This window comes from Diplotaxodon limnothrissa, linkage group LG6 (genome assembly GCF_057381915.1).
Source record: "Diplotaxodon limnothrissa isolate DT_005_m linkage group LG6, D_limnothrissa_male_GT1.1, whole genome shotgun sequence".
Lineage (NCBI taxonomy): Eukaryota > Metazoa > Chordata > Actinopteri > Cichliformes > Cichlidae > Diplotaxodon > Diplotaxodon limnothrissa.
Window position 1 is genome coordinate 36,098,013 of NC_140601.1, and position 26,510 is coordinate 36,124,522.

The window sequence follows — 26,510 nt, forward strand, 5'->3', positions numbered from 1 at the left end:
TTGCTCTTAAAGTATCAAGAGTATTCTGCAGAACACATTGTTCCCCATCGGTGTTATACGCTTATAAGGTTGGTCTGAATTTAAATGCTTCATATGCTGTTTGAGCTACAGCAGGGGTCCCCAATCCCAGTCCAAGAGGGCTGGTTTCCTGCAGGTTTTAGATGTGTCCTTGATGCACCACAGCTGATTTAAATGGATAAATTACCTTCTCAACACGTCTTGAAGTTCTCCAGAGGCCTGGTAACGAACTAATCATGTGATTCAGGTGTGTTGACCCAGGGTGAGATCTAAAACCTGCAGGGACACCGGCCCTCGCGGACTGGGATTGGGGACCCCTGATCTACAGTAATGTATTATATTCTAAAATGATGCTAAATGATAAAAATGAAGGTGTTGGCAAAACAGCTGGTTAAACTATCTTCAGCTAAAAACCTTCTGCTAAAGTAGACAGTGAATAATTTTTTTTTGTAAATGTGTTTTTATATTTATATATATTAATTATTATATTGATGAATGAATTCATTACTGCCATTGTTTGTATTGGCAAAATTTAGTAGATTACAGGTGGAGGTGGTCAACAAGTACAAGTACCTCGGGCTGTGGGTGGACAACAAACTAGACTGGTCATGCAACACAGAGCACCTGTATAAAAAAGCCCAAAGCCGACTGTACTTCCTCAGGAGGCTGAGGTCTTTTAACATCTGCAGGAAGCTCCTGAGGATGTTTTACCAGTCAGTGGTTGCCGGAGTACTTTTCTATGCTGTGGTGTGCTGGGGGAGCAGCACAGCAAAGAAGGACTCATCCAGGCTGGAGAAACTGATCAGGAAGGCTGGCTCTGTGGTCGGCATGAAGCTGGACACTCTGGTGACAGTGGCAGAGAAAAGGACACTAAAGAAACTGCTGGATATTATGGACAATGCTGGGCATCCTCTGCACACGGCCATTAACAACCAGAAGAGTCTGTTCAGTGACAGGTTGCTTCTCCCAAATATATATATATATATAATATTCTGTAACTCTGTAACTTCTGTCGGTGCTGTGCTTTTTTGGAAACCGAATTTCCCAGAGGAACCCACCCGAGGGATTAATAAAGTTTTATCTTATCTTATCTTACCAATATATGTGGACAGCCCGTTCTCATTCCCGACGTGTAACATACCGACCATTAGTCGCGCTCCAAGGTGTCCCACAGACACGTGAAAGGTAACCTTCCGCATCCATTTGATACACGCCGGATTGTGGATGATATCCAATAGAATGACGCTCCCGGTGTAATACACGTTCCAGCTGTGTATTCCAGCCATAACCCTAACCTTAATCCTAACCCGTATCATAACCTAATCGTGTTAGATAGTGTTTTCCAAAGCAATTACAGTAAAATAAACATACACGTGTAGATTGATTCGAAATGGTTCTCATGTTTCCTCATTTTTCCGAACAAGTAACATAGGGACATGTTGGGTGGCCAAAAGCGTAACATACTGACGATTTGTCACCTAGTGTAACATTTTACACTTTGAGAGTGAGAACGTGTTGATGTGGATTCTTAATATGAAATTATAGTTTACATACAAATATCCTTATAGTCTGAAAATTACAGTACAAATATCCTGTCACATTTGATCTCTGTGAGGTCAGAGGTCAAATTTACAAATGAATACCTCTTATCTGTGACCTACTCCTACATAAGGTTTGTGTAATCAGAGTAAAACGTCTGTGCAATGTTTTAATACAATAGTTGCTACTAAAATCGTTGATTTTTGAAAAGAATGACAAACAAACACGTTCAGTCTAAGCTGAAAATGTATACATTTGTGTGACAATGAAAACACGCACAATTCACAATATAATCTTTTTTGGATCTTTTTATTGATGAAAAATACATTTAGAGTGCCCAATACGATAAGTTGTGTATTAGATGGCACAAAACAAAACCCCAATAATTTGACAATTGCCTCTGAGCAAGCACTAGGCGACGGTGGGGAGTAAAAACTTCCTTTTAACAGGGAGAAAACTCCGGCAGAACCAGGCTCAGTGAGGAACGGCCATCTGCCTCGACCGGTCAAGGGTTTTTAAAATGACTCGATTAGATGTTAAATAAATTGAAACTGAAAATGCTACGTCCAGATGAACAAAATCTACTTTTAGGGATTTACAAAACACTAACCAAGTATTTTCTGCCTGCGATCCATACAGCATGACCCGCAGAGAGAAAGAAGCTTGTAATGAAATGTTCACTTTCCAATACAGTGATGGCATGCTCCTTGAAAAGCTTTACAATTACATCATCTGTATGTTTGTGGCCTAATTCCATGAATGTCAGTATGACATCTGGCTCTTTCCATTTCTCTATTAAAGAGCTGTAAACCATATCACTGAGGAACATCACATTGTCGATTTTGATTTTTTTAAGTCTAGGCCAGAGTTTTATGAATAGCCGTTGGGTGATGGCATCAACTTTTTCAGTACAGCAAGGTGAACTGGCATTGTTAATAACACGTGTCACCACCTTCTTGATAGAGGTTTCCACAGATAACCTGTAATTTTCAGCCTCTTCAGCTTCACACAGGGCTGGATTCTGCATAGTGTCGATCAGGTGATTTTTAATGATATCGACCGTCAGTTTTCTCAACACTGGGTCCTCGTCGTTCAGTAACATCAGTAAATGTTTTTCTTTACAGAATGTTTTCTGACGTAGCTCTTGGTAAATGGCCCTGTCGAGATCTTTCAGTTTTTTTTTATGTATATGCAGATCTTTGATCCTGTTGTCAGACAACACGTGTTTTAACAGGTGCCTGTGGAGTTTTTTAGAAGGTTTGTAGTGCGAATTCTTCGCAGCCCGTGTGAGCACAGCATCAATGAGTGCGCTCACACATTCTTCTTCATCATCATCATAATCGCTGACAGTAATGCCAGATGATGATTTTTTCTCCACTATTTGAAATATATTACATTTAAATTCTTCTAAAAGTGTTTGAGAAATGGCTTTAGTTTGTTCGTCCTCGTCATCCTCGGCTCTAACGCACCACGAGAAGAACCTTGCCAGTAGGTTTTTACGGAAGAGGTGATCTTCAAATATGGAAATGATCACCTCTAGGTACGGCTGACCTACGGCTAGCGCAATGATCACGAGATCAGGGCTAATGTCCAGCCGTTTTTTGATGTCTTTAAAAATCCCCTTTTCAAGTTTTTTAATCCCCCTTTGTGTGATTTTGAGAGGCTTTTGCTCAACTTGTGCCCACAGAGCTGTGAAGAGGCGCTGCTGAATCATGTCAGACGGCGACACCTTTGCCTCTTTGGAGGCACGTGTAATAACAGCATTTATTAGCTCTTTAACGAGCAGCTGTTCTTCTGACACTGGAGGTTCCTGGAGAACAACTGACTCTGGATCCCCCGGATTCTGATGCTGGTTGCACGACTGAGGGCAGCACACACAGTGCTTCGATTTCCCCTCGTCGCTCTGTAAAATGTTTGCGCCAGGGACGACACTACATTCAGAGTCATCTGCAGTGGCGCAGCTTTGAATCGCATCGGTCGTTTCAATGGCAGAATTCATATTTTCAAATGATATAAGTTTTTACAATCTGGACTTGATGAGTTTGTGTCTTAGACATTAATCTCTCTTACTCCCTCTTACTAAACTTACCTTGTGACTAACCCTGTGCAAATGCTTCTATTTATAGACTTTGACCAAGGTGATGTCACACAAGACATGAAAGGATCAAAGGGATTCTAGCGCTAAGCCCCGCCCACATCCGATATGACGGCGACGTGACGTTACCCTAGCGACCACAATGGCGATCCTCAGTTGTTGGGATTGAGTGAAACTTGTTTGGATTCAAACATGTAGCCTGCTGGTCCACTGCTGTAACCCACAGCAAATACTGTTAAAATCCTTCCTTTAAAGTTAGAATGCCAAGCGACCCCCCCTCCGACACTGTGTTGTTGTCGGGTTTACGGCTGGTAAGCTATGCTAATTTAACTGTTTATGTAGCTTCACTCATTCACCTGCAGACACAGACGGCTATCAGAATGGTCACACGTCGGTATATTACTGGTAGCATTATAAAGTGTTGATATGCATGAATACTTTCTTCGTTTCTGATGAAATTCTACCAGAGTCTGTGTTAATGACAGGGCTGGGGGGATTAGTCCTGTACAAAGAGGTCAACACGGCCCCACAAATGAACTGTATACTAGTAAGCTTTGACAACTATAAGTAAAATTAAGTCAAAATCAGTGAAATATTAATGAAATATTTTAAAAATGCTACATTCGTACCCACATTTCAGTAACAATAAAGCTCAAATTTAGTGCATCGGCAGTAACAGATGTAACTAGACTGACTGAGTACATTGGGGCTCAATGGCTGATGGAGACTGACACATATCCCAGTGATTTTAGAGAAGATCCATCTATGCAAGTCAGTGTCTGGTATTGACTTGGGATCACTACTTGGTCATTGGGTCTCCAGCTGGCCGTGTCTGCAACCGAATATAATCCAGGCTTTAGCTTTCAAATTTCGAAGTCAAATTCTTGGTTTAACCTTAAAAGCTTTGAATGGCAAAATAAGCTTGTATATGGGAAATGGAATATCAACCAAAAAAACAAAAAACAACAACAACAAACCCCTCATTACAAAAACGTTATAAATTGATTTGCATGTCATTGAGTGAAATAAGTATTTGATCAAAAGATGATTTTATATTTGGTGGAGAAACCCTTGTTGGGGTGCACAGCAGTAAGACGTTTCTTAAAGTTAGTCACCAGGTTTGCACAAATCTCAGGAGTGATTTTGGCACACTCCTATTTACAGACTGTCTTAAAATCCTTTAGGTTTCTTGGCTTTCAATTGGCAACTTGAAGCTTCAGCTCCTTCTACAAATTTTCCATAACACTGTAGTCTGCAGACTGGCTAGGCCACTCCATCACCTCAGTATGCTTCTTCTTTAACCATCCTTTTGTTGCCTTGGTGCTCTATTATGACCCACGTGGACAGATGTTTATCTCCAGTTGACTGGACACAGCTGATCTGTTTGAGCCAGAATTCTGGCAGGACTGTGGAGTTTCAAATCCCTAACTCACTCAATTCATTACATTGATTAAATGTGTTTTCTGGATTTTTGGTTGATGTTCTGTAATTTTCCATTGAAATTAAACTACAATAGAATATAGACACTGTTCATTTCTTTGTAAATAAGAAAGCTTACAACAAATTTAGGGGCTCAAATAGCTATTTCCCCCACTGTAGGAGGCAGCAACCCTGTATTATACAAGTTACCTGAGGAGGGCAGCAATGCGGGGATGATGCATGTCTCCGTCGACTCCAATACAAGAAGAAGACAGCAGCCCCTGAATGGGTGTAGCACCCCCTGTTGGGCGATAAGAGCAGGGAGAGAAACGGGATATTGTAGGTTGGCAGCTTGGCCAGGCTGTCAGTGTTTTAATCAGCGCTGTTCGGCTGGAGTTGCACTTCCTGTGCGGGATTTTTATTTTTTCATAGGTTACTTTTAATTGTATTGGTACATAAATGATGGCGTCGCGGGCAACGGACTAAAGAGACTTTTTTTTTAAACCAGTCTTTTAGCCGTTGTAGTCACTGCACTTACAAACAAAAGCCTAGTGCTGGTCTTGCGGTCCTTCACAGAGGAAATTCTGCACCTGCTTCGACTGAAACTGCATCACTGCGTGAAACAACAGTTTACACATATACAGCAAACCTGCAAAGTGGGGCCAAACAGCAAGCCACTGCAGCCAGTTAGCTAACTCGGCTACGTCAAGAACTTTTGAGGGCGAGCTCCCGTTATCAGCTCGGGAAATCAGCCGTGTTTTTTCACTCATTCCGCAGTAACCGCAGTCTGAATAACCGCACACGGGAGGTAAACTTCACACGGTGCTTGCTGCAGTTGGTAAAGTTGGGCATCGTCCAGCTAGCTCCTAAGACATGCTCGTTTTTTTCCAATGTGACTCAGTGGCTGCTCATGAAGGTAACGTATCGGCAGCTCGGGTGTTGCCTGGCCGTCGTCGCTTTCTCTGTCCCGTCAACAAATAAAGGTCGATCAATCCAAGTTCACCACCTTCCCCATCGGATTTGTCTGTAGTATGATGGGATCTCTGAAGGCTCTCCAGGAGTGGTGTCGGATACAGTGTGAGAACTACAACGATGTGCAAATTAAGGACATGTCTACGTCCTTTCGAGACGGGCTGGCGTTTTGTGCCATTATTCATCGCTTCAGACCAGATCTGATGTAAGTAACCACAAGTGTAACATAAACGCTACTGTAAAATGAAGTTAGAAGCAGGTTAAGTTAACGGTAAGGTTAATCTGTGGTACACTGGTTCTTTTTTGTGTAGGAGCTGCCTCCGTTGAAAGGTATACTGGTTTTTGAGGCGTGACAGGCTGCTAACTGTTTTCTTTTGTGACTGAATTGAGGTTCAGAATTACTAAGGGTAACTCATCCATTCAAAACACCAATGTAGAACAAAACCTGTCAGGACAGAGCCATCTGAACTCATCTGTGCTCTAAAGAGCTGTCAGACTCCTTAAACTCAAAGGCCATATATACGTACAGCCCAGTTTGATCTCAAGTAAAACCATTACGTAATAACATATAACTTAAGTTTTATAATCTTAATAACTACACTGGACCATATTCAAAACTATTAAAAATGGAGACGAAACCACGAACCCAAGTGGGAAAAACAATCCTTACCCCATTCATTTTAAAATAAGCCAACCAACCATTTTTTCTGTCATGTAATTAGTGATCTGTGATTGCTTAAGGAACATGTGTAATCCCACAGTATCATTATAAGCTACTTGAAGTCTGTGTAACTTTTTTTGTTACAGAGACTGGTACAGTATGAGACATGTTCACTCTATCCATACTTGCAAAAGAGGGCGTGTGCTTGTGCATACACCATACATCATTTTCTATAATTATCTCCATCATCTGTCATTTCATCTGTAATAGAATGCCCAGGATATTTTTACTTTAATGGAATCTGTACGATTGTTATGAGACTGTTTGAAATCAGGAAATCTTAGATATTTGTCTTCTTTGCTTCTGTAAATCATGACAGCATTCTTACAGACACTTTGTATGGTATCCTGTTTTGTACCATAAACAGGACATGTGGTAAACTGCCCCTGTAGACCAGCACTGCTAGAACTAAATACCACAAGATCATATGCATACATAATGTGGTTCACTAGAGTACGGTCATGCATCCCACTTCTCCAACAGAAAATGTTCCAGTGCAACTCACAGCAGAAAGTCATATGCAAAACCACATGGCAAGGTTTTGTGACTAAACTAGAATAATATTTTTTGCCTTTATGATTCAAACAACTTGTACTTTTTAACTTTCCATACATTTTCACATTTACTGCTCCCATGTAGTAATGATGGCATTGCTACAGTAGGAGTAGTGTTGTAGGTTAAAGACAAAAATCCAGTTATTAATGCTTTAACTGCAGTGAAATTAGATGTTTTCATTGTATTTAAGTAAAAATCTAAAAGCACCATACTAACATACCTAAGTATGGCAGTGTTATCTTGGAAGACACGGTTCATTTTTCAACTCTGTTTTAATTATATTTTGTCACAGCCACTTAAAGAAAAAAAGCCTCCTGTAATGTTGTGAGTTCTGCGATGTGAGCGAGTGTCCAATGTGGCGTGTCAAAGTCATCCTGACAAGCGACGCTCTGTCTGTAACAACACTTCCCTTCTGTGTTTCACACCTACACACTGAGTACAGAGGTTACCACAAAACACCACAGCGTGTATATGTGATTTACAAGGGTTGGGTATAGGGAGGAGTACATGATGACTCGCCATCTTTTTAGTAGAGATTCAAAACAGTAATTTTGTTTTTCACTTGAGTGACAGTGAGCCACCTTTAGCCACCTGTACAAATGACAGCCTGAAACTTTACAGTGCACACAAGCTATCCTGTTTTTGTTTAACGTATGCTGCTGTACACTAAATGTGAATGTGTTTATTTAATTTTTTTCTCTTCAATCAGAATTCACACAATACAATGGTGTGCCTTGAGAAAAGTCCAGATTTCTTGGAGATTTTGTGGCAACTATAAGTTATTAAAAACAAAACCCAGGAAAACTTGCTAGGCATGTGATGCGAGTATGACTGTATTAAACCACAGAAGCACTCTGTCTTCAATTAAATTTTATTAAAGTTTATTCTTTGGGAAAATTGGCTTAAAAAATAAGAAAAGTCTTCACTGGTGTCTGACAAACACAAAATCAGTCAGGATGGTAACCTACCAACACTGATGGTATGCTGTATAACCACTGAAGGTGCTACAAAAAAAAGCAGAAGCCCCACAGATGAGCGATTAGCAAGCGTTTTTACAAAAGAAGCGAATCATAGAGATGATAAACCCTTTGCCCAGTTTGACATTTCTGACCATAAAGCCCGTCTTTCAAGGGCAACTGCCAGTCCATAGTGGTCATCAGTGCCCTACCTGCAGACAGGGGTGATAAAAAGGACTTTCATGCTTCAAGAGACCTGTGAGCATCAGAAAGCTGAGAGCTAACTGTCACAGGTTACTGGAAATGGTCATACGCCATAAGAGTTCCTGAGTGAGCCAGAGACAAAGGCAGGTTCTTCCATAGATTCACCTATGAAAGCCTTGAATTTGAATTCCTGAGGTAGGGCAAAGGCACACCAATGTACAGGAAAAGAGGGAACTTGATTTATAACATCAGGGAAAAAATGAACTATGGATGCTTTGTTGCTCTGAACAGATTGTTATGAAGGGCTAGAATTTTCCCACAGACTGCAGTAAAATGTACCGTTAACCACGTGTCATCCCAGTGGTCTGATAAATGATTTTGGACAGTAAGCATGTGGCTCGTGCTGTTCATCTCTCAGGTAGGCAAACTGGACTGAATGGAAGCAGAACAAACTTTCGCTTAAACAGTGAAGTGGACTTTATCTGCATAAACAGCACAGCAGTAATGCTGAAAGTACAGGAATTAGACAAATCCTAAACTCTGCAAACTGGGAGCTTTCAAGCTTTGCCTCTTTAATTTGTGTCCCAGCATGCCTCGCTGTTCAGCTTTCTTTCTAGCTGCAGCGGCCCTGCTGAACTCCCTCTGATCCAGACAGACAGCCCGTCAGACTAATCTGCGGCTGAGACCTCTGCCTGTCGAACTGGATTTAGCTCTAATGCATGTGCAGGTCATTTGTAGTAGAAGTGCTGCCCTTTACTCTGCAGCCACTGAAGCTTCATTGAAAAATGGCACACTGATGCAGATGAGACTTGGATGGCCTTATCGTCCTTTGGATGACGACTCCTGTCAGTCAGACCAGTGGAGATGGAGTAGATGTGGAGCCCCAGAAGTCATTCATGGCAAAGTTAATGGAAGTGCACATAAAGTGTCTTTTTAAAACTTGTATTTAAATAAAATTCTGTTAATTTATTGCTGCTTTTGTTTTATATTTTTAAAATCTCTAACTCATTTGATGTCTCACCTGCTCCTTGATTAGTGCTTAATTATTCACTGTCATAACATCAGACAATCTTATTCTGCAAAGCTTTTCCAACTGACTAAACCAGATTTAGCGGATGTACTGGTTCAAGCCAGGTTTTGATCATGTGGATTGTCATTACCGCCTCTCTCTCGCTCTCTCTCTCTCTCTCGCTCTCTCACCTAAAATAAACCTTGGAGTGAGACTCTGAGTCATTGTGGATTAGATGTGCATGCTGATCACACACAGCATTTCACCGTCCCAGTCAGTTCTTTTTTTTCTTTTTTCTGTGAGGTATGAAAATGTAAAATCTTTGTTATTTTTGAGTTACTGCACTTTTTATTTTGGCAATGTCTGTTATGCTGACACGGGGGACTCGGGCTGACACAGCCCTGATATTAAAGTTGCTGCTCGGTGCGTTTGTGGCCACGGGAATTAGATTAGAGAGAACAGAGGTCACTTTGTGTGGCTCCAACACGGAGCTCATTCACAGGATTTTGCCTTCTTGAAAGTTCCACATGGTTTCCACAAGCACTCATTGGGTTCATGGTGGGTTTTTCTTATTTTTCCCCCTGCCATACTGTTGTGTCTAAGACCACTGCACACATTTACTTATGCACATTCATCCCACAGCTCCTCAGACATTTTTTCCAGTTTTACTGCAGGATGTTTACTGGTGAGAAACTGGCTTTAGATCCCTGCTCTGGGCATTTTAGAGCAGAGCCTTGTAATTATCGGCCCATCGCTCCTGCTGCTTCTTTCTTTTTGCTCTGGCATCAGGCATCATTTAAGGCCGGTTTTTGAGATTGTCAGCAGTGGTAGGTGGGAGCTGTAACCGCTCACCACTGCAGTTTGTTATGCTGTCAGGCAAATAATAGCTTATAATCTATTTAGATTATAGCTTATAGTCTATAATATGAGTGCAAATAGTTGAGCAAGTTGTATGTAGAAACAGGGCTGCTATAGAACTATGCTGGCTGCCTTATCTTCAGCCTTATCCTAAATGTTGTTGTAACCTTTTTCTGTCATTGCAGAGATTTTGGCTCACTGACTAAGGAGAATGTCTATGAGAACAACCGCCTGGTGAGTCACGTTTACAACTATATGTTTTGTACACACGTTGTTCTGTGTTGAATGATGTCATTTTGAAACCTGAGTCATTTGGAAATCCCTAGCTTATGTGTAGCCAGAAACATATTATGTGTTTGACTCCTCATAGATGTTGTGGGTGTAAGTGGAGTGTGTGCGTGATGTGAAGACAGACTCTTACTCAATTCTGCTGAAGGGCAGAGAGTCAGAGGGAGGAAGCCAGAGCACTCTGTGTCAGAAAAAACTAAATTCTTGACATAAGCCTGTGGAGAAACCATGAAGTGAAGCTTTTCAGTGCAGAGTTTGCAGCTTTGTAAAGCAGTACATCAAATACAGCCTAAAACTTTAAAAATCTGATTTCCTTGACTGTTTTTTTCCACATGGCTTTGAAGCCAGGAGAACATTGAGGGTTGAAATGGAAGTCTCCTTTCAGTCTGAGCTCAGCTTTGGCAGTTCTTTGTTGTTGTTTTAATGTTTTGTTTTTCAATTCCTGCAGCGTTAGGAGAAGTGAGAAGCTTATAAAGAATTCTTATAAAGGAAGAAAGTAATTGTCACGTCTAGTCTGGAGTGAATATTATGTGGAAAGCATTCTGTTTGATTGACCATGTAAGCTCAATTTGTAAGTTTCATGAGTGTATTTGGGGTTGATTGTCTCCTGGAATGACTTTTGAGTCCCCTTTCATGTAGGAGGTGCTGATAGACTCACTAAATGCTGAATCACTGTTTAGATGTTACTGCTGTCACATGGAGACTCAAGCTAGGAGCTCCTACTGTGCAGGTTTCAAGTTATTGTTAACCTTTAGAATCACTGTGGATTACATTACATTGGTAGCAAATGTCAATGTTGCAGACATTTTCTTTTTTTTTTTTCTTTTTATTGTGTTACACAATTTTTTCAGGTTTTTGATGATGCCTGGTGAGGGTTGATGTGTCACTTGGGTGACACTTTAGGTCACAGACTTTAGAGTGGTCTGTTTAGGAAAGTCATAGATGACAGGGTGACGAGAATTCGAGCCAGAAGGAAGCTGCAGACTTTTTGTGTCACCTCATTTTTGTCATTCATCCAGTGCACCCAGTTTTTGTCTCTGTTTTTAGATTCAAATCCAAAAATAAAACGTTAGGAGTATTTGTCATGGTGAGCCACAGATTTTTCAGCACGAGGTGGAAACTACTTTAGCTTCCCTCAAGTAGCTGTTTTGGTTGTTGGGTTGCCACTACAGAAATAACTATATTGGTTTCACTTCACTCGCTCACCATGCTCAAAAAAATAACAAAAAATAAAAAATCCTAGGCCTTACAAAGTGTAAAATGCAAGAGAAAAGTCTTCCTGACCCGATTTGGGCTGAAAAGTGTTAAAAGATCCATCACTTGGATAGTATCTGACTCAAGGCCTCTGCAGCATTAAATCTCACTACTCTGAGTCTGCTAGCTGTGGATCACTGCAAAGAATCACCATGTACTTATGTGAAGTGGATAACTGCAATAAAATCAATACCTATAATAGCATAATAATAATGATGATAATAATAAATAGATATTAAATGTTACTGAGCAGCACACAGTATTAATGATACATGACGTGTTTGGAGGCAGCTGCCGACCAAGATGGTGTGTGTGTGTGTGTGTGTGTGTGTGTGTGTGTGTGTGTGTGTGTGTGTGTGTGTGTGAGTGAGAGAGAGAGTGTGCTTGTGTTCATAAGGTTTCTCAATTTAACTATCTAATAGTAGGTGTGGGGAGGTTAAGACTGGTTTTTAGAAACCACATGTTTGGGGATTTTTAGATTTAGTTTCACTTTAATTGTGATGTGCAGCATTTGTAGGCCTTGTTGTTTCAGAACCGTGCTGGTATGTTGTTATGTAATGCTGTTTGCAGTATCATTTCTTCACTGGAATTTTTTTCTCACTGCTGGTTTTTCTCAAAGGAATAAATGTAAACATCATGCAAACGGCGGATTGTTTTTTTTTTTTTTTTTTTCACTGCATACTTTCTCACACACATCCAAGCTTTTCCACTTGTTTTGGTTTTATTTATTTCGGCTTGAGATAAGATTTCTCCTGCAGGCTCAGTGCAGTGAGGGGATTTATTTTTTTGTAGGTGCTTAAAGCATTGAAAGGTTAACCACTAATCATTTCCATTCTCCTGAATAATACAGAGACCACACTCCCACAAGTTTCCACTACAACTCCTAATAATAAAGAAATGAAATACTGATAGAAGTCATACCAAGATACCACATTAGGTTTCAACAACAGAACAAGCTGAGTTGTTACCAAATTTGTGCTTATCAAGGTTTTTATCTTTAATAACAAAGAGGTCAGTTTACCTCGCTCTTACTCAAGTTTTGCCTTGTATCTAAGCTCACTGGTTCCTGTCTCATTGCCAACATCTCTTTTTGTTTCCTGCTCTTTCTACTTCCTTTCCCCTTATCCTCTTTTCCTCATTGAAAGGCGTTTGAAGTGGCTGAGACTGAACTGGGGATTCCAGCCCTGTTGGACCCAGAAGACATGGTGTCTATGAAAGTGCCTGACCGGCTTAGCATCATCACATACGTGTCCCAGTATTACAACTTCTTCAACAACAAGTCTCAGGGTGCGTGCAACTGTGTGAATTCTGTCACATACACATGTATAATCTTTTACTTGTTAATGTATATGCTATTACAGACTCAGTAAGCTTTTTTTTTCAGTGATATATTTTAGGTATGAGTGTTTCCTGCAGAGATGTTTTGCATTTGTGACAAACTGCGGTAAATGTGATTATATAAAAGCTGTCTCTCCAGTATCTTCCTTATCCCTGGATTGACTCCTTTTCCATGATCTTGAACTGCAGTTTGTCAAAGTAGTCCTTGTTCTCCTTGTTCCACTTTACCCTACTGCCTACTGGCGTTGGCCAGAGGGGCCGATGGCGCGATATGGCAGCCTCGCTTCTGTCAGTCTGCCCCAGGGCAGCTGTGGCAACCGTAGCTTGCCTCCACCAGTGTGTGAATGCGAGAGTGAATGAATAGTGGCATTGTAAAGCGCTTTGGGTGCCTTGAAAAGCGCTATATAAATCCAATCCATTATTATTATTATTATTTGCAGCCTCGGTGAGCTCAGTGTTGTGACACATACACCAGTTCTTTATCTGCAGCAGGTTTTGGTTTCCCTCCAGCATGAAACAGCTTGTCAGAGCATATCAGAGATTACTATCCCCAGCTGCACTCAAAGATGCTGGACTATGACTCTGACAGGTTTAAAAAACAAAAGACAGTAAAGGAAAAAACAAACTAGAATGTATGTTGGGTTGGTTTAAAAAAATATTCCAGAGTTTTGTTTTTATGCACTACTGTAGCAATCATCAAAGGAAAAAGTAAATCTTTTTTTAATTGGATGTCGGTTTAGTCTCTCTTGTCTTCACCTTCAACTCTTAAGTGCTGTGATTGGGTCATATCATCATCATCATCATCATCCACTTTCTTTGCTGCCTATGCCAGTGAACAAAGAGCAAACACATTCAGTGTTTGATAACTTGAATAAATGAAAAATAAAGAGGGGGGAAACCACAGATGCAACTTGGTCAACTTTACCAATAGGGAGACATGAACCTAGAGGGTTGGGGCCAGTACCTGGGTATATTTGTCACTTTAATTTAGTGGTGCCATTCATGAAAAGTCTCACTTCATTTCTCATTTCATCATAACTCAGAAGAAACTGGACTGCACAACAGCTTAAATTTTGGGTGTGATAATAATGTATACAAGAAATTAGCCATTAACTGGCTTCCCCTTGTTTCTCTACCACAGCAAACCCTCCTTGTATGAAGAGGCTCAGTACTGCTGGTCTCAATGAGCCAGCCCAGAAAAGGCCTGTAACTCCTCTGGAAGATAAGACTGAGGTAAGTATATAAGACTTGGCACCAGGAGAAGCGTTTTATTCTTTTATCTGTTTGGGAATATTAGGCCTAATTAACGTCTAGGAGCTTGACATGGTGTCTACTAGAGTTTGCATGGTAGCAAGCTGTAGATCACTCAAAATACTTTGATTATGATGGCCTGTTATGGAGTGGATAATCCCACTGAAATGACATTTGAAGCCTTGAAAGATTTAACAATCATTTTGCATGTACTATGTGGAGTTATTACATCGTGTAAATCTGCTATTTTTACTACAAAAGTGTAGAATATCCAAATATGGATTTTTATGTCAACTTCCTTATGTGAGCTATGTGTTGCACAGCAGGGGAAAAAGCTCAACAATGGCGGTAGAATAAGTCTATAAAGATAGCCTCTGTATCCTGTCTCTCTTTTCTTTCGCATGCCCTTCAACACCTTTCCTCCATCCCGTACTCCCATGTACTGCTTTTCTCCTTATCACTCCCCCACTTGCCCTTCCTCCCTTCTTCAGATGGAAATTCATTCCACTCCCTCCTCTTCCTGTTCTCCGTCCTCACATCTCACCCCCCCTCCGCTCTCTGGTCCTGAGCCTAGGCAGTAGGGTGGGGGTGGGAGGGTGGGCTTGGAGGTGAAAGAGAACTGTTAGGTCAGTCTTTCTTAACAGTCTCCTATGGATAAAAGACTAACAGTTGTAGTTTCTTAACACTGTGTGCCAAGTTTTGAAATATGCTGCTTCTAACCCCTATATTTACTTAACACCTAGAAAAACAAAAAACAAAAAAAATGCAATATCTCAGTCCTAAAGAGTAACTGTATCCCAAATGTGTGACTCCCAGAGCCACTAACCAAAGCTGTTTGGATTGTTTTTTACTAATAAACATCTTTTTATCATTTCATTCTTTTGATTTTTTTTTTAACACACTTTTTTAATCAATCAAATTATGTTTTCACTTGAACTCCAAAAATAAGATAACCAAGTAGATGTAGCTAGCTAAACAGAATGAACAATCCACATCCTCAAATCCTGACTCCGTATATGATCTCCCCCCTCCCCCATTACTCTCCATCTTCCCCCTTCCCCTGATGTCTCCTCCCTGTCCCCCTTCCTGCGAACAACATCCCCGGTCGCATGTACTTGCCGATCCAGTCCGTGCAGACAGGCACCGAAGCGGTTGCGGCAGTCAAGCGGAGCACTCTCAGCAGCACCTGCGCCGCCTGCCAGAAACACGTCCACCTGGTGCAGAGGTTTTTGGTGGACGGCAAGCTCTACCATCGCAACTGTTTCAAGTGAGCGCTCCCTTTCTACTCATTTCTCGTGTTGTACGTCCTCACCTCCTCTCCTCAAGGCTTACTCCCTCCCTCTGGGTATGGCCGCCAAACAATTTAAAAACTTGATAAAACAAGACCCGAATTATTGAGTCAAGCTGTGACAGAGGATATTGTGCACTATCGGGTGATGGATTCAGATTTGTGTGTGAGTAAGACGCTTGAACTGGATGCTTTATCTTTTTGTTTTAAAAGAAATTGTCAATTAGAAAACATTTATTACAACTTATTACACATTTATAACATATTATAACAGTTATTACTATTTGTATTTGCCATTGCATTACTTTTTATTTTTTATTTCTTTTAATATCAGTAAATTCCCCTTAGCTATTTGTTTATAAATCTTTTTGTTTTGATTACTTTCAGTAATAGTTACTATGATATGGGTGCTATTTTTCTGATTGAAGATGCAAGAAGTTCAGCTTTTCAAAGAGCTGGTCACATATTTTTGGTGGACACAACAGTTAATATTTCACCCTGAGTTGTAGCAGCTGCACATAGGCTTCACACTACAGCTAAAATTAGCTATCGTGTCAGAACAGGTGTGTCCGGTTTCCTGTGACATCGTGAGAAAGAAATGTTTATGTTTCACCTGTTGAACATTTTCAATTCATATATCTACTGTAGGTGGTGTTTGGTATACATTAATAATGCGTGAATCCTTTTTGCAAACAGGTCACAAAAAACAACTGTTTATTTTTCGTCACACTTCCTGTTTTTGTTTCTTTGTTTTCTCAGGTGCACTGAGTGTCACAGGACACTGCTTCATGGATCCTACAAATTAGAAAGCAACTCTGGGGCACTTGTCTGTGCACATCACCTTAATAGGAATGCTTTATCCAACCAGAATGGCCAGCCCGATCTTAGTAAGAGACCAGTGTCGGGACAGTCTGCTAGGACCGGTCGCAGCACAGTTCCTCACACGGCGCCCTCTGATGGCTGCCAGGCAAAGACTCCAGTACAGGAAACGAACGATTCTGACGTTCCAGCCGATGACTCAGTCACGGTCGCTCCCGTTACAACAAGCAAAGACGGTTTAGAAAAAACAAATGAAGACAGTACCAGCGAAGCAGAGGAGAAACCACGATCTGCCACACCTCCCAACCCTTTCGATGAGAGCGACGATGAAGAGGAGGAGGGAGAGAAAGAAGAAGAAGAAACTCAAACACCAGCCAAACACACAGCAAATGGAGACCTCCCTTCTACACCTCACGTTGAGGTTACCGGTCGGCCAGTGCCTGCACCCCGCCGGGTTTCTGATCCCATCCCTCCACCTCGCCCTGTGCCACGGGCTCGACTCTCCCGCACAGCAGACGGTCCTGCAGTCGGTAAGTAGTTTTTGCACAGTAAGTTTCTAAAAATAGCAGAATCATTTGTTTATAGTCATGCTCAACGCTTTTCCTAATATCACAGGTGAAACTCAGAAGCTTCCACTTCCTCCCAAACCCAGAGGAAGGTCACAGTCTCCTGCAAGGTAGCTGAATTTATCTTAAATGCCATTTCACGTTCGTTAATCACACCTCCATAGTGTTTGTCATGTTGTTGCAGTGTGTGCTGTAATTGTTTAACCCTCCATGCTTCCATGTGGATGTACTTTGTTGTCTTCCTCTGTGTGACCCTCCCTTCCATCACTATCTGTGTTTCACTGTTCAGTGGCACCCATAAACCCAAAGACCCACCTTGGCTCGCACTGGTTCAGTCAGAACCCAAGAAGAAGAAAGCACCAGCCCCTCCCCCTCCCCCTGCTGGACTGGCAACACCTCCAAACACAGGCTCTTTGTCCTCTCTCAAAGGGGAGGGCTCCAGACCCAGCACGCCCCCCCAGTCCTCCAACCCGTTCGAGGACGACGACGACGAAAATAACGAGGGAAATGGGGAAGAAGGGAGTGAGGGAGGAGCACCTCCAGCTACGGTGGTGTCTAGTCACCCATGGTACAGCATCACTCAGGCAGCAGACGCAGTGGGTGCAGACACTCCCACTAATAAACGAAGTTCATCCCGCTCTGTCAGTCCTGCAAGCACCAAGAGCAAGAAACGGCCTGCACCTCGTGCTCCTCGGCCACCCACCGGTAACCAAGGTCAGTTTTATCAGAACCACAAACACCAAGAGCATCCCCTTTGTGCTTTACAAGTATCAAACAGTAACTTAACTATATGATGTTTTATCAAATGTTTGTAAAGAAATTACAGAAAGAAACATAGGTCATTTTCTTTAGTGTCACCTGATTCAGTGGGTTTCTAAACTCAGTGTAAACAGCTGAGAAATTTGAAGTTTATAGATGAAAACACCAATATGACTGTGCAGTTAAACTGAATGAAAGCAGAGTCCCTTATGAAACATGGCTGTGCCCAAAATTATGCACTAGGATTGACTTTTTCAGGGGGCATACTCTTTATATCACTTATCCATATTTTTGTAATTTATCAGTACTTGACTCATCGTGAATGAGGTCATTTCGCCATGGAAATGTGCTTCTAACTTGTAACACAGCTCTCAGGAAGTGATTGATGATGAGCTAACTAGTGTGTCTGGAAAAGACAGATGCGTCTAAATATGCTGAACAATAGTAGAGACACTGAACACGCAGTGCATGGTACTTTTCATAGTAACATAAGGGTCACCATTCAGAGCCATCCTGGTAATGTATTCGGGCAGATATGTGCAACTACTGACAAAGTGTTTGTTGTTGATTGGCTCTGCAAGGGGTGCAAGCACTATTGTGCAACAGAATTTCCTCAGTTTATTTGTTCACTCTCTATTTATGTCTCTAGTTAAACTGCCAGGTATATGGAGTTACATGTAACAGGACAAAAGTAAATTCATATTTGATTTTCAGTTGCAAAGCCTGATCGTCATTGATCAAGACTGAAGTTTACAACCCAGTGATTTATAATATTGTGCCTTACTTTCCATTTTATCCATTTAATAGATAAAAAGCACATTTGTCCAACTTTGAGCATCCAATCTTCAAAAATGTGTGCAGTATAGAAGTGTGAAGTGTGTGTGCTGTTGTTAGTCACTTTAATCCTAGATTAGTTTGTCTGATGTAAAATTAAACAACCTCTAATTTAACAGACAAGTTGTCACTTCAAAAGAGGTGAGCGGAAACTATGTACACAGCTGATAAAAATAGTAATAATAAAAAAAATTATTCTAAAGAGTCACAGACTAAAAATAGTTGAAAAGAGATGTGTTGCTAATAGATGCTAAAAATAATGTGTTTTCTTTCCCCTTATCCTTGCTTTATTCCAACATTTCAAACTACTTTATTCCTCTTGAATTTCTTCTGTCCCTGCTGTTTTTTTTAAAAAATTATTTCAAAAACTTTTCTCTTCTTCAGCTCTCTCTCATTCTCAGTCCTCCTCTTGCTCCCCCTCTCCAGCTCTCAGTACAGAGAGTTTGTCTTCAGGCTCAGACTACAGCTCCTCTCAGCTCCCTTTAGCTGGCGGTGGCAGCAGCGACCAGGAACACAACTTCACCAAAAGCGTCTCCGAGCCTTCCATCTGCTCACCGAACGACTCCAAGCCTTCCCCTTCTTCCTCCTCGACTGAGCATCTCCGTCAGCCTTCTCCAAGCCCCGCCCCTTCTCCAGTACCAGCAAATGCCAGCTCAGCTCCAGCCACTCCACAGACCAGTCGCAACCCAGTGACCAAGGCTCCTCGACCTCCACCACCACGACCCAGCAACCCCAGCCCACTGGCCTCAGAGGCCACCCAGTCACAAAACAAGGTAATGGCGCCACCTCCAAACAGAAGACAATTTATATATCAATACACTTTGCACATACTAAAAATCCAACTGCATCTTTTCTCTTTTTAGCGGATATGTAAAGAGAACCCCTTCAACCGAAAAGCTTCGCCCTCTCCTGCCAATTCTAAAACCAGACCGCCAAAAGGCCCCCGTCCTGCTAGACCCCCGGCTCCCGGTCATGGCTTCCCACTTATTAAACGCAAGGTAAATAACCCCCCAAAATAAAAACGGACTAATTAAAAACAGAAATAAACCCGACAGAAATGACATCATCACTTAAGAGTAAAACAGATGAAGTAGTAGTCATGTGATTCAAACATCCTTCCAGGTGCAGTCAGATCAATACATCCCAGTTGAGGACATCCATGGGGAGATGAGTCAGCTGGAGAAGCAGCTGGATGAGCTGGAGCAGAGGGGAGTGGAGCTGGAGAAGAAGCTCAGAGACAATCCAAACGGTATCACATTACAGCACTTTAAGTCCAGTGAAGACCAGCTTTCTGTTCTTTTTGTTTTGTTTTTTTAAAATAGTCATTTCTAAGTAATAAAAGCAAATCTGCTTCTCTGTCAGAAATGACAGGAGTACTAATATTTGTTATTCACCCTTTCTTCATTTAGATGAAGATGAGGAGCACTTGTTGGTGGACTGGTTCACCCTAATTCATGATAAACACCTTCTTGTCCGACGGGAAGCTGAGCTGGTCTACACGTAAGATATAAATTTTACAGTTTTGGAACGTCATGGCTGGTTTTATTTTTACATATAAACCCTGTAGACAGATGCTCAGAATAGTAAGCGTGAAGTTATATTTTTGAACTTATTGTTGGTTAATGTGTTGCTCTCTGCAGGGCGAAGCAGCAGAACCTGGAGGAGAGGCAGGCTGATGTGGAGTACGAGTTGAGGTGTCTTCTCAACAAACCAGGTATTTGAGACATTTCCATCTGTATAATAACTGGGTTAGAACGTTATCCAGACTGGCCTTTCTCACATGTAAAGGAAGGTAAAAACCATTAAATGCCCAATCCAGTTTCATTTCAGTGGCTCCCAGTAACTATATTCTGTAAAATTATTGTTTACATTATTGAAGTACTCAAAGAACTTAAAAAAAAAATCAATCTTCAGTTTGAATTATTAAGAATCTCTTGGTTAGTTTGTGCAATGAATGAAATGTCAGTATCTCCAGCACTCCAAGACTTATTAATCAGGACTCCCTGCTGACCTGACAGGATGGTGGATGTGCATTTAGTTTATAGTGAATGCTGCTCTGCTTTTGCATCAATAATTTATAAACCTTGTGAACACCTACAACGTGTACGTAATTGAAATAAAACAACAGATTAAATTATTAATCATGCTCTGCTTCTTCCATTTCTTCTTTCCTCTCATCAGAGAAAGACTGGACCGAGGATGACAAGAGTCGGGAGCAGGAGCTGATGGCTGAGCTGGTTACCATCATTGAACAGCGCAACCAAATAGTCAACAGCATGGACGAGGACAGGCAGAGGTAATCGAGTACAGACAGTTCATGTGCATCTGTGTTGTGTAGAGACTGGCAGGAGTCTAACTGTGGTTCTGTCACAGGGAGGAAGAAGAGGACAAACTTATGGAAGAGATGCTGAAGAAAAAAGGTGCGATGATGTTTCATTAGATTCATGAAGGCACTCTTTTCCTTCCTTTAAATTTTTAATGCAGTTTTATTTCTTATTTTAATCCTCATCAGACTTTCAGAAGGATCCAGACAGCGATCACCAGAAGAAAAAAGGGGCAAAGTTTAAACCCATCAAGGTGCTCAAGCGTCTGAGCCATAAAGGAGAACCGGGAAAGAGTCCCAGCCCGCGTAAGGAGAAGAGCTGAACAGCAGAGGACACGTCTAGCTCAAGAGGATATTTGAAGGACTACTATTTTAAGAAGACTAAAGAATTTTGATAGAAGATTATGACATCTCCTCAAACAGTTTTTAAGCACCAAGACTCATTCAGTGACTATTTTCAGTTGCCTTTTAGTGTCTGACAGCAAGTGCTTTAAAAAGTTTAGGCTCTGAATATTCAAACTAGTGGCATGTTGGGTGGGTTTCTGTATTACTGCACTGATTACTTTTTGCTTTAACATCCCTGCATTGCACAGTGACTCTGCTCTATAGGCCTTCAGCAAAGATGTGATATGTCAGCTTACGTTGATCCCTGATATCCTTGAGTTTTTAGTTTTACTTACACCCTCTTGAGTAGTGGTCTCCTTTGCTCCTTCAAAGGTGCACGTATTTGAGGTTTTATATCATGTTTGGGTTGAGCCCATGGTACTAGTAGCAATAAGTTTGTCTTTTTTGTTGTTTTTTTCCCGATGAAACTTGCTTGAAACTGCAGCATCTACTCTTGAAAAGCTCAATCAAAGACTTCTAGCTGCTATATATACACATATATTTTATTTGTGTTTGTGTGTATTTTAGTTTCTTCAGTAGTAGTTTTACAATTGTGTTGGTGCTTGTCATCAAAGCATTACACAAACATAGATATAGTATTTATAAGTGGGTTAGACTGGAGGAGAAAATTAGACGAGTAACGAACTGCAGACAAAAAACAAACTGCCGGTTAGTTTTAAACGGGACTTATTCATTTTCCAAGGAAAAGCAGGATAGGTGTCCTTTTATTATGGAAGGTAACAGATGCAATATTGAATTTCAGAAGAAGAAAATATACAGTATTTTATCAACTGTAGCAAAAGCCCAGTTTATAACGGTTTTAACTATCGAAGGATGGACCTGAGGTATGCAATCATTAATTTATATTTTACTATGCCTTTTTGTGCGTGTGTGTTTTGCCTTAGTTTATATCGAGTGCCATTTATTTTATTGCATACATCGTTAGTTCGAGCTAATGTAAACGCGTTTACTCATTCTGTTCGTGTTCTCGTCTCTTAGATGATGTATTTGTCTTGTGTGGCTGTGTCTGTTGTCTGTTTCTGCTCTGTGCCTAACTTCCTGTCCAGCTGAAACAAAGGGCTTCTGTGCCACCACATTTTTGTCATCTTGTACATTGTCCTAAAACGGCAGCAGGACTGTGTGAAATACTGACACTGGGAGGCAGAGGAATAAAAGAAATTCACACAGTTGGGTAGATGTGTGTTGTATTCACTGGCGTGCGCGTGTGTCTCTGCTCTGACTGAAGGTATGTCGCTTGCTTGAAGAGAAGCAGACCGCCCGGTCAAAGACAACAGTCAGTCTTCTTTGTTGGCTGCATTTTCTGTCCTCTCTGCGTTTGTATCAGATGTGGGAACGTGGGATTTTTCCATTATCTCCAATTCTCGTAATTTCTGTTATTAGAGCCAGGATACATTTAAGTGAATCTGATCATATCTTAGTTCAATTTAAACTGCTACTGATCTGTCTCATCACTGAAATAAAAAAAAAAATATATATATATTTTAAAATACAATACTAAATGAACATAATAGTGGCTGAAAGCACGTTTACCTGAGATATCTCAGTGTTGATGATGTTGATATAATCTTTCTCCTGACCCAGGGAGGCCATGTCTTCCAGAAACTGTTGTCTTTCCTGTATTTCATTCAGAACTGCAGGAAAAACAGAACGTGTTCTTACTCTGAAGGTCAGTGAGCACATTGATCTTGTCATAAGGCTCAGAAAATATTCCCTACAAAAACAAATTTCCGTTTTTCAAATGTATCTTTTGTTGCACTAAAAACACCCCAAGGTTCCATGCACTTCTATTACAATCTAGAAGGCAGACATTTCTGGAGCTGAAATCTACAAAACAACTCCCAATAAAAGAATTTAGATTGATAAACAGCGCTACAGGCAAGAGGAAAAATTGGGGGTTAAACTGTCCCTTTAAGATTCAAATATGATGCTGGTGTAACCGCTCCACCTCATTGTTTTGCTCTGCAGTCAGCCTCACCTTCCTGATAGCGATCCATCATCTTTGGTATTTCTGAGCTCTGATGTTGAGGAGGCTTCTGAGAAGATCCCGCTCCGGGCTGCTCGGTCCCATGCGCAAAGATGTTCTGAAGCTTCCTCTTCTCTTTCTCTAGGTCTCCTTGGGTGACATGAAGAAAAAGTTCCGAAAAACAGAGCCTGACTTTTTCTCAGAGTGCAGAAAATGGAATAAATGAAGAAGAAAAGGAAAGAAATGGGGAAAATTGAAGGGATCGATGACATGCAATATACACATAAACTGAAATTTATGTCAGTTTCAAGAACGTACGTGTTGGACCAGGACGAAACTTTTCTCTCTCGTAGCTGTTCCCAGACCGACATGCCTTGGCGGTGCGTTTCTGAGTGTGGACTGGCCAGTGTTTCTGGACAGATTTACCAGGAGAAGACTGTGCCGGATCAGAGGTGAAAGGCAAAGCTGTTTCATCTGAAGGAGAAAATTTTACAGCAGCAAAAGTTTTTTGTTTACAAAAAATGAAGCGTTGCTAATTGTGGATGCTTTTTTTCAAACCCCATATTTGAAGTGTGGGACTCTTCCCGACAAGCTTTGCATGATTCACAGTTTAAAGAAACTGAACAGTGAACTGGGCTAGGCCGAGGTTCTCGATCATTTGACAGGGGTACAGAGTATAAACATAGCTTCTCCACACTAGAAGGAGTCAGCTGAGGAAGATTGGGCATCTGAATAGGACGGAGAGGTGTTTTGGTAGTGTCTGGGAAGAGACCCGGAACAGACAAGCTATGGACATTGTGTCACTTGGCTTGCCAGGGAATGCCTTGGAATAAGAGGTGGTGGCTGGGAGGAGGCAGATCTGGGCATCTCTGCCTAGATCTCTGTCCCCCAATCCAGACCCTGGGTGTCTGCTCCTTACAAACAGATTTGAACAGCAGGTGGGAGTTACAACGTGAACCACATAATTTAGGCAACCATATCAGGTACACCTGCTCTCAGCACATCATGCCCGAGTGTTAAATCAATCTGAAGTCCAATAGTAACAGTATATGGCACCATAAGGGCCAAAATCATGATGGTATTTAGCAACAGGTCATATGTACAGAGTGGAATATTGTTATTAACTTACAACTATATCTTAAGTATAAATATAAGAAAATACTCCATGAGACAGTATCAGACCTTTAACAAACTTACTCTTTGGCTGATTGTTGATCTGTTTTCTCTTGAGGCTGGTGACCCTTGATTCCTGCTTCAACACTGAGCACAGAAACAGAACAATAAGAGTACACAGCACAGGCCTCAGCAACGGTAAATGAAACACAGACACAGCTCTATAGCGGGATCATAAATTCTGAGACCATGCTGAAAATCTCTCATATCTTCATAAAATTTGAGGACATGCAAAATGAAGAACAAATGTTCTGACCACGAAAAGCTCACATGGTGTGTTTACAGGACTGACAATGACACTGAAGTGCCTCACACTCAGAGTGAAAGGCGCTGGTGGGTATATTCAAATCTGGAAACCCCAACTTCCCTCTGACCCAGGACAATTTATCTGAGGTTTTAACTCCAACATGCCTGAAACCTTTGGAGGAACTGCTTGAAGACGTAGTAAGTAATTCAAAACTATCAACACATCAAGGTTGAACAAAGCTGGGCAGTCTGTGGCGGGCTGATTCCAGCCTGTCAACACTGTATTTCTAGTTCAAACTGCTGCACTGATATCATCATGTATGCATGCTAGAATATGCTAGAGCAAAATTTAAGGTTTTTATTAATGTTTCTTTAGTGAGCTCAGATTTTTTGGAGCACAGCTTACATCTCAGCATGTCCTGGGTCTCCTTGCTGAACTGTGTGGCTCTGGGGCTGTTCCACAATCCCCTGCTAGCTGAAGCCTGTGAGGAAGTTTCCATCTGCAAACTAAAACACACAAATTACAACCCAGAAAACCATTGTTTTAGTTCAATTTATGATGCTGTTATTCCTGAATTTAACGTGAACTTCATCGCTGTGATCTATGAATGACTTCAACACGACCTAAAGCTTCGGAAAAAAACCCGTTAATCTACGAGACAAATATTGTAACTAAATATTATATTAATAATCTAATATTAAACACTAATAACATTATTAAAGCTTACCTCGTTGTTCTTTAAGGAAAGGCCAGTCTTTAAAAAAGGAGACCAACTTCAAACTCAGGAAGACGGCAGTAACACTATGTTGCTATAGCAACTAAATAACAAAAGCCCTGTTTTAACTCACTGAAATATGTTTTTAAAAAAAGGAAAAAAAGAGGGAAAGACAGAAAATTATTACTATAAGACTCCACGTTTTTAAAATCTTTTTTAAAAGATATTTTACGCTTACCAATGGTTTCAAGACAGTGGTGCAGTGTCAACTATGGCCACTAGAGGGAGACAGATTATTATTTTTTATTACCGTTTTAATGGCTTCCATCAGTTATTGATTTTATTTTCATTTATTTTAGTTTTGTCACCAAGAGTCTATTAAACATTTTTTATTCTGTTAAAATATATATACAGAGAGGAAGTCAGGAATTACTAGCTAATTAATAGCTAAATACCATTTTTATAGAACAAAACACTCATATGGATCCCTAAGATATTGACATTATATCATCAAAACTACAAGGGATTTCAAAAAAAATAATTAAGAGTAACGCAAACTAATTACCAATCGTGAGACTCAAACAAATGCATTTTCAGTCAATGCCTTTGAAAGTGACAAATAAACAGCCTAAATTGAACTTGTTTAATAGAATAGAATAGAATGGCCCTTTATTGTCATTGTACATGTACGATTCAATGTGTCTATAAAGCAGTCGATCATTGCATATTTTTTCAACCTGCATAGTGAATGTCTTATGTGTAGTCGTCACTCGGAAGACTCTCAAGAGAGAGTCTTTATCAGTGGCGGGCAAGTCATCGGGGGTCAGCAGCAGTCAGGGCATCATTATCTGTGGAAATACAGCAGCCTGCATTTGCTGAATGTCTGCAGATAAACAGCAGCCCGAATATAATCACCTTTCACACATAGGTCTTCTCAGAAG

At 40.9% G+C, this 26,510-nt stretch overlaps 2 protein-coding genes across 2 annotated transcripts; one reads left to right on the top strand and one right to left on the bottom strand.

The window, feature by feature from the left end:
* The first annotated feature begins 5,416 nt into the window (after positions 1–5,416).
* On the top strand, positions 5,417–21,865 carry micall1a (MICAL-like 1a). The gene is made up of 16 exons (XM_085356342.1): positions 5,417–6,248; positions 10,532–10,580; positions 13,034–13,175; positions 14,368–14,459; positions 15,605–15,744; positions 16,525–17,114; positions 17,200–17,260; positions 17,440–17,864; positions 19,128–19,516; positions 19,607–19,741; positions 19,866–19,992; positions 20,153–20,243; positions 20,384–20,457; positions 20,925–21,039; positions 21,117–21,163; positions 21,256–21,865. Exons 1-16 carry the CDS (start codon positions 6,103–6,105, stop codon positions 21,387–21,389), a joined length of 2,757 nt encoding a protein of 918 aa, XP_085212468.1. The 5' UTR covers positions 5,417–6,102; the 3' UTR covers positions 21,390–21,865.
* An 880-nt stretch (positions 21,866–22,745) lies between these two features.
* Positions 22,746–25,353, bottom strand: lg6h22orf23 (linkage group 6 C22orf23 homolog). Its single transcript, XM_085356344.1, has 6 exons — positions 25,260–25,353; positions 24,632–24,694; positions 23,753–23,908; positions 23,447–23,584; positions 23,002–23,102; positions 22,746–22,841 (listed from the first exon to the last, which is right to left on the bottom strand). The coding sequence occupies exons 1-6, from the start codon at positions 25,351–25,353 to the stop codon at positions 22,746–22,748; spliced, it is 648 nt and encodes a 215-aa protein (XP_085212470.1).
* Positions 25,354–26,510: the final 1,157 nt, after the last annotated feature.